Source organism: Lutra lutra, chromosome 4, assembly GCF_902655055.1.
Source record: "Lutra lutra chromosome 4, mLutLut1.2, whole genome shotgun sequence".
NCBI classification, from domain to species: domain Eukaryota; kingdom Metazoa; phylum Chordata; class Mammalia; order Carnivora; family Mustelidae; genus Lutra; species Lutra lutra.
In genome coordinates this window covers 4,586,065-4,602,494 of record NC_062281.1, presented here as the reverse complement: position 1 = coordinate 4,602,494, position 16,430 = coordinate 4,586,065, and the positions used below count along the sequence as shown (strand labels likewise).

The following is a 16,430-nucleotide window of genomic DNA, read 5'->3' as shown; positions in this document are numbered from 1 at the left end:
TGAGTTCCTGATCCGTGCACCTGCAAGCCAGCCCCGTTCCCTGATGGGCTCCGAAACCCAGTGTCCACGACTTACCTGTAATCTCGGGAGACTTTTATCTTCAGTTGGCATTTTGTCAAAAAAAGTAACAGGACCCCAAGCCAGATCCTTTTTGAGGCTACGAAGGATGTTGTAAAACTATCATAATGGCAAAAATTCATACTTTCGAACTTCCTAGAGCAATGTTTTAAACATATTGCCCTAGAAATCGGGCAAAACCACATGTGAGCTTGAGTAGTAGGCTTTTCTGTTCGAATCTTCCAGCTGTTAGAGATCACCAGAAGTCTAAAACACGCAGACAGAAAGACGGCAGAAATCCCCAAGGCCACCTCGGGGCTCAGCCCAACACTCCTTGCCCCCAGAGGCCGCTCCCGCAGACCCGTGCACGGGGGCGAGGCTTCTTCCAAACACCACCAGACAATGCTGGAGTTCACATGCTTGAGCCCAGGACTTGCCAGTTTATAAATCTGAGAAAACACAGCTCTTCAAGTATGGCTGACACCCTAAAATCTACCAGGTCAAGTCAGCCAACCTACGCAAACATCTTAAGTCCTTTCCGGAAAAGGACAAAATTTCAACCAAGCACTAAAATGTGGCCTGGGTGCTCTTACGCAGGTTCACCACACAAACACCTGATATGCACAGAGACAGCTTGGTAAGTTACACATTACTATATTTCAACAGCTTGGGGATCAACATAGGTTCTTTTTAAAACACATATGTTGGGGCGCCTTGGTGGCTCAGTGGGTTAAGCGTCTGCCTTCAGCTCGGGTCATGATCTTGGGATGGAGCTTGGCATCCGGCTCTCTGCTCAGCAGGGAGCCTGCTTTTCCCTCTCTCTCTGCCTGCCTCTCTGCCTACTTGTGATCTCTGTCAAGTAAATAAGTAAAGTCTTTTAAAAAGTTAAAAAATAAAAATAAAACACATATGTTGCTTCTTAAAATAGGAAGAATAGTTTCGTAAGGGGCAATGGGGCCCCTCACTGGGCACTAGTGGCCACTAAGGGGGGCATGAGGCTGAGCTTCTGGCATCTGGAATCCTGACTGGGAAGTTTCCTAGTGGACCTCGGGAGTTTCTTTCCACATCTCAATCAACCTGGGTGTGCTCAGCTTAGCCAGGTGCATTTTAATCTGTGCTTTTCCTGCTTGGTTCTCTGCTGGTCTCCTAACCAACAATCACTTCATAAAAGCAGGAAGCACCGCCAGGGCCCCCGCCTCTGCCCCGGGGCACCCTCCCTGGCCAGTGACCCGGTCCTGCCTTCCCGAGGCGCGGGTGTTGAGGCTAGGTCTGTGCTGAGCTCTTGCCGGGCTGAATCTGACACCCATCCTCTGGGTAGTAAACCTTTATTGACCGCGTCTGGGAACGGGGAGCAGAAGTGACAAAGACCCAGGCACGTGCTGCCCTTGACGAGTTCATGACCCGGCGGAGTGCAGGGCACCATGGGGTAGGGGGACAGCAGCCCGGAAATCTCCGGTCCCCACAGACTCCCCTAGAGCCCCAGCACCTGTGCACATACACACCACACACATACCCCCCACATACGCACGCCCACACATACCACACACACATCCCAGACACACACACAGGGCACTGCACACACACATCGTCCAGCCCTCTCTCCCTGGGGCTCACTGCATTCCGAGCCAAGGGCCAAAGCTGAGATCTGAGCCCAGGACCTCAAGATAAAAGCTGACCCTGCCGCCCGTGACGTGGGGTTTTGAGGAACAGCCACCCAAACCCCCACATGAGTGCCCTATCCCAACACAATGGGGAATGGTCTCTGCCCATCCCACAGCCCCTGGCACCTGCCGGAGGCACAGGGGGGCTGAACGCCATAGACCACATCAGCCAGAAGTCGGGTCAGGCATTAGGGAGCACCGATGGGGAGGGGAGGAGGGACACAGACAGACAGACAGATGGAGGGGAGTCCCTCTCGCTCATTGCTGCCAGGACAAACTGGACAGTGACAAGTTCTTCTCAAGGCCACACCTACAGGTCTCCTAGAGACCCGCCCACCCCTGCTCCCTCAGTCCTAGGTGTCGGGTGATCCTTCCCACCAGGTGTGGCTGTCCCTGTTAGACACCCCCACCCTCAATCCTTCCAGCACCCCGAGTTCATGGCGCTGCCAGGCCCCCGCTGACAGCCGGTGCTCACACCACCAGGTGTGGTTCACACAACCCCAAACACAACACACAGCAGACCCCACGGGCGGGGAGGAGGCCGCGTCCATACCCTGGGGCCGGGTTTTCCAGGCAGACCGTCTTCTCCTCTCTCTCCTGGCTGGCCCTGGAAGGAACACAGAGAGGTTGGCAGGAGCACGCCGGGCTGGGGAGTCCCACTCAGCACTCGTCACAGGCTGGTCAATGCGGACAACCTCTCGTTCCTCTGCGGTGCTGGCCCCTGCCCTCCGCCCCACCACGGTCACCAAAACGGCGGCTTGTACCACCTCTTAGATTCCCTGTTCCACGCCTCTGTTGTTTTATTTCACAAAAACATCACTGAGTAGAGACGGGGCTCTTTTCTCTCTCACTGAGAGACTTGGGGTGCAGGAGATGTCACGTGAGCGATTTGGGGAACGCAAAATACTGGGCTCACACCTTCCTTTGTCGTGAAAGACAAGGAAGAAAGACAACTATTCTCCTAAACACCCATAAAATGAAGTTAAATCCATACTTATTCGGTCGTCGGTCATGAAAAAGTTGACTTTCCAAGTTACTTATTAAACAGGTGATGGATGTTCTCATAAGATTGAAAAGCTGCCTGTCACGGACTGTCGCCTCGCACACCGAGCGTACGCATGTTTCGTAGGAAAGAATTAAGCTCGCTGGTGGAAATACTTATTATGTGGTCTTGTGGCTGCTCATCTGACATGTGTGAACTGGGAATTTGCTTCCCAATTTTATGATACTTAAACCCAGACTATTTTCTTAATGAGCCTCCTATAAGCCCCACCAGAGTATTTTTAAAATTAAAGTCTCTTACGTTATGTGCATCCAAAAGTTGTTCCTCCCTGCAAATACGTACGTATTTCTAACTGGTTCACTTTAAAGCCTGAGAATTCCAAATCCTTCCCCAGTTACCTAAACAGAACTAAAGTAGGGGCGGGGCCCATGTCTGACCTGGTGAATCCCAACATTCCCGAGTCCCAGGCAGTCAGTGGATTTTAGCGTTCGCCAACAACCCAACATCTCTTTTCTCTGCTGTTTGGGTCCCAAACTCCCGTCACCCCCATAAACACCAACCTTGGGTCCCGGCAGGCCTGGTGCTCCGTGCTGCCCGTCCTTTCCAGGTGGGCCCTGGCACAGGGAGGAGAAGAGAGCAAAACGAGAGGCATGTTTAGGGCGCACCGCACTGAGTGGCTTCTAGCCAGGAGCTGGGATACCTCTGCCTTGTGGGGGTGCCCTCTCCCAGTCCCACTGCTGTGTGTGCCCACGAGTGCTTGTTGGGGACACCACGGGTGACAGTGAGTGTTCGCTGGGGACTCTGTAATCGAGCAGGTGCTCATCTCCCCGAGAGCGCGCATCATACCCCCGCAGGGACGTCCATATCCGTTGGTGATCAGCAGAGCTGAGAATGCCGCCACTCTAGCAATCAGCCCCTACCCCCCAGGGGCTTGGTTCTGGTCACCTGTGGGTCTGCCAAAGGTCCCAGGACAAGGGGGCACCACTGCTGGGCCTACTCAGTCGGTTACCTCTTTGAACTTCTCTCCACTGTCCAGACCCCCTCCAGGGCTGCGGGCTCCGCTGGCTTCCCCACCCAGTGCTCCCCGGGAGAGAAAGCTGGCCTGAAGGAAATCCCTTCCAGTGAAGTGAGGCCTCCCTGTGTGTCATCCACAGCTCGATAAGGATGACAGTGGTCCTGTGGTGTCACAGGTCACCCCCATCACTGGGCCCTGCAGAGCACAGGGCCCGAGCTAGGAGACACACTGGGCTTCAACAGCACGCCCAGTACTCACGCGGAGACAGGAGGACTCCTGAGCCCCAGACTCAGGACTTAAAAGTCAGGAGAAGACCCCCAGCTCCCCAGGATCTTCTGAGTTGGAGCATGAGGAAGTGCGATGAGGACAAGAATAGGGAGAGTCCTGCCACCTGCTACTTCTGCTGTCTTCTGCACGTGTCCCATAGGGACAAGAAACCACACTTTAAATGGCAAGGGCTTCTGAATTTGCCTCTGGGTAAGGAGACCGAAGGTGGTGGCCTGGGGAGAAGGTGCCCCAATTTGTACCCTGGCTGGGGCCCTCTCGGGGAGCCATCCCTGGAGCATGAGTTCATGGAAGGCACCACAGGAGGAAGGAGTCAGGCTGAGCACCAGGGCCTCGGTCCACACTGCCAGGGGAGGAAAGGGACGGCTAGTGGCCAGCAGGCCTGGTGGCCAGCTAGAAGGGCCTGGTCACCTCCAAGGTGGACCCATGCAGGACAGGGAAGAGTGGGGGTGGGGATGCTCCGGGGCACTCACCGTTGGCCCGGGGTGCCCAGGTTTTCCCGGGAAGCCGATCTCTCCAGGCAAACCCTGAGAAGGGAACCACATGGAAACGGTCAGCCTGGCCTCTTTGGAGCATCGGAACCTTTCTCCCAACACCTTGCCTGGCACCGTCTCAGGCGTCTGGTTTTGATGAGGACACCAGGGGCAGATAAACCTCGGGGCTTCTGACTGTCCTTAGTGCAGGCCACGGCGAAGCACAGAGTTGTCCCTCCATGTCTGGTCTGCGGTCGGGGCCATCACATCGGCTCCCACCTGGTAGGACGGGCGAATGGCCTGGCCTCCCTCTGCTGGGTGCTGGGTCTGTCCCACCCCCCTCTGCCCACAGGGGACCTTTCCAGCTGCACAGAAGTGTGGGTGGGGAGGAGGTGACCGATGCCTACCGTCAGCTCCAAACCACAAACTAGGAATGGGCATCGCTAGACTAACACCCCTCCTTCAGCGTGTCTGTCTCTAGCAGCAGCCCACTAGCATGCTGCATGGACTCAAGGGGTATTTCACGTCACCTCTCAGGGCCTAGACGCGCCAGAGGCTGGGAGTGGCCACTGGAGGAGTCTTCCTTGTTTATGCCTTTGCTCTCCTCTCCGGTGAAGGACGGCCACACACCAGGTGTTCCTGTTCCTGCGGGCCATGAAGCCCTCCCCCAGTTACCCTACAGAAGAAAACCAAAGCCACGCCTACCGGGGGACCTCCGGGTCCTGGAGGTCCTGGGACGCCAGGCGGTCCTGGAGGGCCCTGTAAAAAAAGAACAGGCGTGGGTTACAACCACGCATGGAGCAGCCTCCTGGTGACAATATCCTGAGAGAGGAGAGGAGGGGGAACACGGGGACCAGGTGGGGCCTCATCTTCATAATGCTTTCTTTTCCTTTTTTTTTTTTTAAAGATTTTATTTATTTATTTGACAGAGATCGCAAGCAGGCAGAGAGGCAGGCAGAGAGAGCCGGGGAAGGAGGCCCCCCACTGAGCAGAGTGTCCGATGTGGGCCTCGATCCCAGGACCCTGAGATCATGATCTGAGCCGAAGGCAGAGGCTTTAACCCACTGAGCCACTCAGGTGCCCCCATAATGCTCTATTTTCAAACAAAAAAGAACAAATGCAAAAGGAAAAAATTCTGAAATAGAATTAGCAAAATGCTGACACCTGTCATACTTGGGTGATGGGTATAAAACTGTTATGTTGTTTACGCTTTCTGTTTAAAACACTTGAGCATTCAAAACAAACACACGTGTGCCTGCGTGTTTACACACACACATGTGCGTGCACACACATACACACACGCACACAGTGGATTCAGCCAGTAACAGAGATCTTGCAGGACAGGGGTTTCCAAGCTTTAGTCAGCATCCAGTCCCGGGGTGGTGAATGACATGGGTCTCCTGCCCCAGACCCCTGATTCTGTGAGTCTGAGGTGAGGCCACGAGCTGGGCCTCATCAAAGTCTTCCAGATGGTTCTATGCGGACCAATCTTGACACCCACCATACAGCTTCAATCATTCATCCCTTCCACGCTCCCTGGACGCTCGGGGCACCTTCTGTGGTCAGAGACGGACGCAGGTCTGGCCCCACAAGCAGAGCAGAACCGCAAGCTCTGGCTTTGTCCGCTCAGGGTCCCTCTGGGTGTGCGCTCCCTCCTTGCCCCCTTCTCTGTGCCTCCACCTCCGACATGGGCTCCGGGTCCACTGGTCTCCAGTAATCGCTCCCTCTTCCATGCTCAAGGCTGCTGCCATCGTGTTCATCCGACTCACATGCCCTCTGAGCCCGAGGCCCCTCTTGTTCCCTCCTCATCTGTCACAGACACGAACTCAGGGCACGGTGTACAGCAGGTGCTCAATAATGTTTGAAAACTTGAACGGAATTTAAGGGCCACTGAGAGGGCCGTGCGTCCAGGGAGAACGATGGCATGTCGCCACTAGAGGGCGGTAAATACTAACAAGTGGCAAAGGCGGCGGTTCCCGGGGCCATTGCCTTGTCTCCCGCTGGGGGCACGCGAGAGTCTGCAATGGGCACAGACATGGAATTTCTGGTGGCATCTGCACCTCGGGGTCCCCTGTAGCTGCTCAGTCCTGCCGCATCTCTGGATGCACCTACTCTTGTTGAGAGATGTGAGCTTGAAGGGGGCCCAACACAATGGGACGGTGGCCTGGCCAGGGTCCTCCCTGCAGCACGTGGGTCCGGGAAGAGCACAGAGAAGCCTCGTGCCCTCACCCCTACTGCCATGCAGACCTACCACCTGGCTGCACAGCTCAGCTCTGCTCATCTCTTGGCCAAGCAAGGGCCCTGCCGGTGACACTCCCAGGACCCCCTCCAGAAGGCACATGCCGGGTGACCTGCTCATACTTCAAGAGGACCCCTGTGGTCTCATGCCCCCTCCACACCGCACGGCTTCTCCGAGCCCCTTGTCCGCTAGCAATCCGGACGCATCAGCCTTCCTCCTTTCTTACACTTCCAGGACCAGTGATTGGCCCCTGGAGTGTTTCATGCACTTTCAAACAAAATACTCCGGGAAGCTCACTGCTCCAACTCTGCTTCCCCTTCCTCCTTTGCTCCTTGCAAACCCTCCTGCAGGATGCTGGGACCTCACAGCCTGCTAGAGTAAGCGGATCCCTAGTGATCATCTACTGAAAATTAAACTCCCTCGTCTGACAATGATGGACACTGAGACCCAGAGAGGGTAAGTGCCCCACCTGAGGCCACAGAGCCATCATCTCGAGAATCCGTGACAGGCTGGCTGCTGCAGAGTCATCCGGAAAACTTGTCCTAAGGACCATCCCCGGGCCCCTTGTTTGGACTCTGAGGCAGGTCCTGGACAAGCCCAAGGGGTCAGGGACTTTGGAAACACTCTCCCAGGGATTCTGAAGCACTGTCTGGTCTGCGAATCACTCACCTAAACTAACTCCAGGTGCACCCTAGCCGTGAGAATTCTAGAAGCACAATGAGAGAAGCGGGCACCCGTGCAAGGAGGAAGTGGGAGAAGGGTGGGGGTAGGGGGAGCGGCCGCCCCCACTTGGTGCTGCCTCTGCCCTGCCCTTCACACGCTGTGTTTCATGTCTGTCTGCGAGGCAGGTGGATTCCATCCCATTTTATACGGGAAGGACTGGAACCTGGGAAGGAAACGGAAATGCAACAAAGCAGGTGTTCAGATGCAAGGACCTGGTCCCTTCGTCCTCCATCCCCTGGACTCACCCCTGCAGAGCATCTGCATAGCTTGGGAATGTGTCCGAGCCCTCGGGATCCAGTGCCCCTGCGGACAGTGTGCTCTACTTAAAGACTATGTGTGTATTAAGTGATACCAGAACTGTCGACATGAGATCAGCCATGTCTGATCCTCCTCCTTTGTAAGGACCCACAGCACCTGGCGCATGGCTACACACACAGTAGGGGCTTAATAATGGCCTACTTGTCTGATGCCGTGAACTCGGGAAAAAGCAAAAGCCCACACGGTCATTAAACTCAGTAACTGCGGTGGCCGTTGACAGAGAGAAGCTGAAGCTAGAAACAGTGCAGACTGCGGACAGAGGGTCTGGGCAATGGTTTCCAGGTGGGGGCCACGGGAAGGGCACAGGCCATTTGCCCCCAGCCTCCTCTCACGGACAAGGAGCATCCTGTTAAGTCCAGGGGGGAATGCAAGGGGGGGAAGGAGCCAACAGTCAGGACCCAATGTCAACCCGCCAGCCGCTGGCGCCCCGGGAGAACAGACCCTGTCCTCGGTCGGCCCTCAGGCACGTGGGCACAGAAAGGAGCGTGAGGAGAAGCATGCTAGCGTGAGTGAACCTGGAGGGGAGTCACGAAGGAGTCACGAAAGGCCACCTCGAGGCCACTCCCTCCTCGGCCTTCTTCGGGAACCCCGGCCGGAGTTCATGCGTCCTTGACCCTCACAGCGTTTCCGACCAAGGGCAGAATTTCCTGTCTGCTCTTCTGGTGTTTGAATTAAAGATCATCAGTCAGGTTACTCGAAACTAAACTATTTGACTATTAATACCTTTGTTGGGGGGCGCTGGGTGGCTCAGTTGTTAAGCATCTGCCTTCGGCTTGGGTCATGATCCCGGGGTCCCGGGGTCCTGTGGGTCCCACATCGGGCTCCCTGCTTGGCAGGAAGTCTGCTTCTCCCTCTCCCACTCCCCTTGCTGTGTCCCCTCTCTCGCTGTGTCTCTCTCTGTCAAATAAATAAATAAAGTCTTTTATAAAGATCTTTTATAAAAAAAATATCTTTGTTGGTAGCAGAAATGATGGTATAAAGAGATTAAAAATTAGGGCTTGGGTTTTGGGGGCCCTGGGCCCCATGCTAGGTCACCTCACACTCCCTTTACAGATGTTGGCAACGTTCTTCTCCCCCTTGCCTCAGTCTCACAGCTGGAAGAGAAAGGCTGGAGGCCCTGCTCCCAGAGCAGCGTGGATTCGCGAGGGCGCGTGTGTAAGCCCAGCACAGAAGAGGTTGCACACGTGGTCCTCCGCCCCTTTCTCCTGTTCCCATGAATAAAAATACGTACCCAGCTCATCTCATCATTACCGAGAGTGATGTGAGCCAACAGGTCCGGATGCCAACAACACAATAACGACGTTCTGACTGTTACCAACGAAAACAACGAAGTCGTAACTACTGACAAAAACGAACCGCTCAGTCTAATTCGTATTAATGATACAGCGTTTGATCCTTCTAATACGATGGTGGCAAAGCCACTCTTTAACGTGCTTCCTAATGACAACGATGGCACATAAACCACAGTTACCCAGATTATCATTAATAAAGGAACGGCGAATAGTTATTCCCACGAACCACTTAGATCCGACTGGCAGAGATTCGTGATGGTGAAAGGGATTTGAAGATGCGTGGAAATTACTTGCACCAATTAGCACGGCCCTCACACAATTTATGTAGTTTGGAAACGTTGGTTTTTTTTTGGGGGGGGGGCGGTTGTTCAAACTTTGTGTCCCCTCCCCCTCAGGATGGGGCTCCCGGGGGCAAAGCCGTAATGAGTACCTACCTCGGCACATTTCTGTGCAGAGTTCTGGGCCCACAGGCCCACACGGCCATCCATCTCTGGGGCCAGCCCTTTCCCTGGCTACCAATCCGGGGGACGTCTGTCCATCCTGACAACCACACCAAGCAGCATGGCCTTTGTAAACGCTGACCAGATGAGACACGGATTTCCATTTTCCCTGAAAGTCTCCCAGGATAGGAGAGCCTCCGCCTACATCATCACAGATGTGTGTATTTATTCTAAAACATGCCAGCTGGTGAAGTTTTTTCATCTTGGAAAAGAGGCACCCAGAGCATCTTCCAGGATGTCCGCCGTCCTGGGGTGTAGGGCACTCTGCGCTAAATTAAAACCTTAATTCCTTAGGTTTTAAATTGGATCCGCCCTCTTTTCTCCCAGGTGTTACAAAGAATGGTCGAAATGATGTATGAGCACTAAGGAGAGTGTCTGACAATGGCAGAAACGAGGCACACTTTATCCCCCTTCCTTCTTCTCATCAGAGCAGAAAACCCTACAGAGAAGAAGCAACCAGGATTTTCTAGATCGGCGTCAGTAGCAGTCACATCTGAGCCCCGAGAGAGGCTGACTGGACCCCCCCTCACCCAGAATCCAGCTCCCTGGAGTGTCTTCCCGACCTGCTAGTCTCCCTGCCCCACTCACACATGGCTCCTCTGGGCACGCACGGTGTCACCCAGATGTCACACCCCACGCCGATGCACAGAGCCGCGTCGGGCCCACAGCGGGACCTCGATAAATCCCCGTGGAGCAGATGACCCGATGCATTACTGAACAAGGGGAACTGCAGCAAAGACCGGGAAAGGTGAGCGTGCAGCTTGTCAGGAGGAGGGGATCGGCAGAGACAGCCAGATGTCCGAGGCCACAGACTCTTAGGTTGGGCTTGGTCGGGGGAACGCGGTGTGGGGTCCCTCGGGGAGCGATCCCACCAAGACGCTGGGCCGTCCCTACTGTAAGCTCTACATCGTCTATTTCTGAACACTGAGATCCCCAAATATATCAGAGTGCCCTATTTCTGGAGATTCTGATCGTATTTCTACGGGTGACATCCAGCCCAACACCCAGCATTCAGTCAACATTCAACAAAGGAAAGTGATTTCAAAGTGAAAGTGAAAGAAAAATGTATTTTCCAAGGTAGCAAGAAAAAACAAGTTGTAGGCAGGGGACAAATTGTAGCTGAAAGTAATTTGATGGCGCTGCATGTGTGGCGAAGTTTTGAAACGCAGCAGCTTTGCTCGCTGGGAACCAAGGTAATAAAACAGAGGCAAAAGCATTCTATGTTTCACTATTAACATCCAAATGCCACAGTGAACGTGGGATCTTTAGAAGACCATGAATTATGATTGATTTTACATTCCCTTATTGCATGTCATATCCGGACCAAACGGGAGGTGCCAAAATGAAGCTGGAGATCGCCAGCAAGGCCCCATCAGTCACCAGGACCCTTCACACATCAGCAAGCAGTAAAAGCTGGTTTCAGAAGCACAGGGAGCCCCGTCTCCAGGACAGGTCCCCCCCGGGTGGGTCCCCCCAACTTGATACGCGGAGAGGCAGGTGTCCAGGAACAAGTGGGTTTGCAGCAGCTCAAGGAGGAGCCAAAGAGACTGGCCCGTTAACGTCCCTGTTGGCCACCACTGCTGCCAGGAGAACAGGACACAGGTCCCACCTGCTGCTCCCCAGGCCTCGGGGACCTCATCACCTGCGCCCCATCCCTGCTCTTCTCCCCAACTACAGTCCTGCTCTCCCTTTGATTTTTATTGGTATTTCTTGCAAGGGGCATAACTCAAGTTCAGAAGGTCAAATAACTTGCCCCCAAATGTCCTAGCCACCAATGGTAAGGACGGAGGTGGTGAGGGGAGCAAGGAGGAGGAGGACATCCAGGGAGCAAGACAGCACAGAGCAGAGTGTGAAGGGGCCCCGGTCCCAGCATTTGACAGATGGGTAAATGGAGGCCCCGAGAGGGGAGGGAGTTGGTCAACGTCACAGTGTGGAAGTCAGACACCAGAACGTGGATGTGCTGTCTCCTAGAATAGGGAGACCTTTGGCTTGATCGGGTCCCTTAGCCAAGCCCCTTCCAAACCTGAAGCCACAGTGCTTAGTACAGGAAGCTCCAGCCACGCAGGGGCCTGTCCCCACCTGCGCGGGCTGTGTCCCAGACCAGCTGTCCCTGCAGAGCTGAGCCCCTGCCGGGAAGGCCCCTCTTCCCACCTCTTCCAGCCGCATGCTGTTCACCACTGGACTCCTTGTCCTGGGCACCACTCTCCATGCCTCACCGCTTCCCTTTCTCAGCACACTGTCCCCATGGAGTCACCACCGCCTGACCTCCTGCAGACCGAAGTCCACATGGTGGCCTTTCTTCTAGCATAGGAGCAGGAGGCCAAGGGAGCCAGGGGAGATGGGAGGATGCGGGGCCCTCTGAACATTCTTTCTGATGAGCTGACTACGCAAGACCGGTTACCAACCAAGAACGGCGACCTGATCGCTCCTTCCATGGAGGAAGCAGAGCCGCTAGGGAAAGGCATGCAGAGATGGTAGTTACCTGTGGTCCCAGCAGTCCAGGGGTTCCCGGCGGGCCCACTTCACCTTTCTTCCCCTGCGTACAAAAGAAGAAGCCAAAATTAGCAGCAGGCAGGTAGCACCAGAACCCGTGTGATACCGTGTTGGTGGGAATGTCCATCCTGAGTTCTCAAGCTCGCTGGTGCACAGGGACTCTCCACCTCCCTCACCGGCTGGGATACCTTCAAGGAAGAGGCATGGGATCGGGGCTGGAGACTCGGGCTTTGGGGTCAGGGAGGTTAAGCTTTGGGTCTCGGCTGTGACAGGTGGATTTGCTGACACGGGGCCCAAACTTTGAAAGGTACAGAAAGGGATATTGAGACGTACCTCCTCATCTTACCATCAGCCACTGAGCTGCCTTTCCCTGAAAGAGCCGGCCCTACCCAGTGTCGACTCCTCTTTCCAGAGGCAAGATGTATGGAGGCCAGCAACAGACACACGCGCGCACGCACACACGTTCCCTCGGTCCTCCCTTTCTTTTTCTTTACAAACCACAGCACGTCCCTCACTCTGCAGAGAGCTTCGCTGGTTTCCACGCAACAGCTGAGCTCGGGGGCATCCGGCACGAGCACGTGGACCGCCCGCCTGTTCTCCCCGCTACACAGTGTTGCCCGTGAGGTGACACGGGGTGCACGGATGTGCGGGTCCTCGTGGCCACTTCTGGTCTGCCGCCGTTAGACTCGGAGCTGCCGCCACGACCCCGGTGGGTCACCGTGTGGACTCACCGGCCTCACTAAACCTCAGAGCCTGTCTCTCCAGACAGGGGTGAAGGGTGTGATGGTTGGTTGGATGCGTACAGCACACGGCATCCGTCACGTATGGTGGAATCAGAACGACGGAACGATGACCTTTAGTTTTTCACAGTTTCCCTCATGAAGCGAGACACCCACGTAAGTCCTCTCCCTTGCCTCGGTCTGTGTCCAGCCCAGCCTGGGGGATGTGCCACAGATCCTCCCCACCCCATCCTCCTGTCCACGTTCCACGAGCACTTACTGCGTGCAGAGCCTGGGACCCAGCGTCTGGGACCTCTGCATCCCCCACCTCCCCAAAGCGGCCCCATCCCCACAGCAGTGGGGCGATGCAGAGCTGCCAAGCAATCTGCCTCTGGGTCCCACAACACCCGTAAAACAAGGGGCCCCTCACAGGACGCCAGAGCAGGGTCTCATCGGCGCAGCCTTCTTCCAGGCCCAAGGGTTTACAGTGGCACAGAAGCCTGGGTAAGCCTGCAGGGAATGTTCTCTAAGGACCTTAGGTCCTAAAACTCCTCCCAAGTTCCATGTAGCATGCCAGGGTCAAGGCCCGAGATACGGCTCTGCGGCTTTCTCCCGCTTCCTCATGGGCACACTGTCCCTGGCTCCATGCCAGCCCCGGGAGCCCCCGGAGGGCTCGGCCATGGCCTCTGCCCCAGGGGTTCACAGTTTCCCAGGAAGGCGGGCCTGAGCCCCTGGTGCTACAACAGTCCCTACCAGCATGCAGGGAAAGGTGTGCACGTGGCACCTGGAACTCTGAGTTCTGCTACAAGGTGTTGGGAGGACTTCCCGGAGGAGGTGCTGAGGTAGCGCTGGAAGAAGGAAAAAGAACGTTCCAGTGGGACACACGCTCAGTGCAGGGGGCAGAGCTGGCCAGTGGCAGCAGGGACAAAGGGTGCAGGGCTGGGGCAGAGGCTTTCCCCAATCAGGCTGGAGGGCTACAGGGCTGGGGCGTGGCAGGGGGCCAGGCCGGGCAGCAGGACTCTGAGCCAAGGGGAGGCCCCCAGGCCGCCACAGATGTTGACGAACCACATAAAATGGTCCAGTTTGTGCTGGTCCTGGAAGCGGCAAGAAGGATGGTGTGGGCGGCCAGTCAGAGCTCACCATGGCCTCTCCACCGCTGGGCGTGCCACCACCACCGCTCCTGCACCCCTGCAGGGACCTCCGATCTACCACCCTCCTTCCTGATTGGCCCGGATGCCTCCCCTTTCCCTGCTGAGTTGCCAGAGTCCTAGTCTTAACACAGACATCAGCCTGTCTCCTCTGCTCAAATCACTGCACTACTATCCAACTTGGGGAGAAGTGAAATGGTCTCCCCGGCCCTCCACAACTGTGTTCCCACTACCTGCCCTTCCCGTTTCCTCGTAGCCTTCCCCTTACTCCAGCCACGCGGGCGTCCCTCCTCCAGGATGAAAGCACCAAACACGATCCCACCTCAGGGCCAGGTCTTTCCACGCGCTCTTGCGTTGCCTGGCAAGCGGGCTCCCCAGGCATCCACAGTCTCTGTCCGAAGGCCCTCTGTCCCTGTGTCTTCTCGTGTCTTCTCTGACTGACCCAACCAAGACCGCTCTCCCACGGCCAAGCTCTGCCCCAGCCCTGTTGTCCTTCCCTTTGTTTGCGTCACTACCAGATACACCATCGATGTCCCTATGTATCTGGTCACTGCCGGCCTGCCCGCTCTGGCTGCGAGCCTTCTGGAAACAGGGTCTGGCTCTGTTTTTGTTCCATGCTCTCCCCGTGGGCCCAGAACAATGTCTGTACATGGTGGCAACTTGAGACACCTTTGTGGGCTGGGTAATTAAGTTGTTGCTTCCAGACAAGGGATGTGGTCTTGAGTCTAGCAGACAGCGGGGGAAACAGCCCTGGGGTAGGGAGAGGCCGCTCGAGAACAGGAAGGCACAACCTGGCGATCTGGGGACTTGCAGAGACAGTGGCCTAACCCGATTCAGGACCCCCAATGAGGAGCCCCTGAGCCGCGGAACACAGAGGCCCGGACGTGCAGTGAGGCCGAGGTCAGAATGCATTTCTTGACACTTGTCAGGTCGAATTCAAAATGTGGTCACAGACACCTTCAGAAATGAGCCAGGCCTGGAGGCATTTGTCTCTGCCTCCATCCGCTCCCGCTCTGATGAATGCAAACATCGGGGCGGCGATCACAGGAGAGCTAAGAGCTGCCATCTCCCCTTCCTCAGGGAATGGAAACCAGACATCTTCAATTTTGTATCTAGACAGGCACCCCTCCATTTGCTGGCAGGTTATTCCACTGAGAGCCACGCGTTATTTACAAGATGAATAAACCATCTTCCCTCAAGGTCGGGGGAATGGCCTGGTGAGGAGTCATCGGAATTCAAAACCTGGGCCAGCCAAGTCACTCTGTGCAGCGGGAGAAATGGAGAAATGGATCACTGGCTGGTTGGTACGAAAGGACCAGAGGGAAGCAGAAACGATGTGAAGGTCTGGGTTGTGGTGGCACAGAATTACTAACCAAAGGGATGATGTGATAGGGGTGCACCCCGGTGTCCCTCCTCAGGTGACCCACCACCTTCAGAAGGGGTACGAGGTCTCGCAGCCCTGTTCCCTCAAGTTTGGGGAGCTTGTGTAATGAAGCTGCTGACATTCAGGGGGTGAGCCCCTGAGATGGTGAGGAAATCTGTAGGAGGTGTGGACGCAGGAGTTGCTCCTACACCAGGGAAGGAAAAAGATGGGATCTGGAAAAGGAGAATTATGGGCAGGTAGGAGGGGTCCGGTGAGGGAGAGAGAGAGAAGCAGGGGCATCTGGAGAAGCCAGCGTCCAAGCGTCAGGGCTTCAGCAAGAAGAAAAAAGCGTGAGGGGTGAGGGGGGAAGAGGCCAGAGGAAAAGAAGAAATTTGTGATCCAAGCTGTGGTTGCAAGGTGGCACCACCTTTCACGGGACACCCAGGAAGGGACATCACCCACAGAGACATTAGGGTGACGTCTCTGGTCAGCTCTAGCACTGATGTTCACAGAGCTGCCCCCAGTGTACTTCAAAGCAAGCCAACCTTCCTGCCTTCCTTCCATCTGTCCATCTGTCCATCCACCCATCCATGTTGCCTATAATCACTGGAGCCAATCCTGCTCACAAGCCCCATCCCTTCCCTCCACTGTTTTGGACCAGTCTGTGCCTTCTATAAATTTCATTACTTGTCTATACATGTACCCTAAGTTGGCAGGCAATTTTCCTAAAGGGGGAAAGTTCTGTCCAAGTTACCTCCCTCCTCCAAAATAGCCAAAGGTTCCTCCTTATCTAAAACATGTAACATTTGGGGTGCCTGGGTGGTTCAGTCAGCTAAGCGCCTGCCTTCGGCTCGAGTCATGATCCCAGGATCCTGAGATCGAGCCCCGCATCAGGCTCCCTGCTCAGCGGGAAGCCTGCTTCTCCCTCTCCTGCCACTCCCTCCCTGCCCCCGCTCATGCTCTCCTGCTCTCTCTCCCTGTCAAATAAATAGATAAAATCTTATAAAAATAAAAGATGTAACATTTGAGCTGTTTTATTTGGAAACTGATGACCCTGTGACTCCAACACGACTTTGGATCTCGCATCCGGTGTCCATGCTCCCATCCCTAAGCAACAGTTCAAGTCAGCTGCTCAGCCTTG

General features: G+C 55.4%; 1 protein-coding gene across 2 annotated transcripts in view; it reads right to left on the bottom strand.

The window, feature by feature from the left end:
• COL22A1 (collagen type XXII alpha 1 chain) overlaps positions 1-16,430 on the bottom strand; it is a 249,235-nt gene that overhangs the window by 99,544 nt on the left and 133,261 nt on the right. For both annotated transcript variants that reach the window (XM_047727479.1, XM_047727480.1), the window contains exons 23-27: positions 12,049-12,102; positions 5,200-5,253; positions 4,495-4,548; positions 3,282-3,335; positions 2,272-2,325 (exon numbers count right to left, since the gene is read on the bottom strand). In XM_047727479.1, the coding sequence (XP_047583435.1) occupies positions 2,272-2,325; positions 3,282-3,335; positions 4,495-4,548; positions 5,200-5,253; positions 12,049-12,102 (270 nt within the window). The remainder of the gene's footprint in view (positions 1-2,271; positions 2,326-3,281; positions 3,336-4,494; positions 4,549-5,199; positions 5,254-12,048; positions 12,103-16,430) is intronic.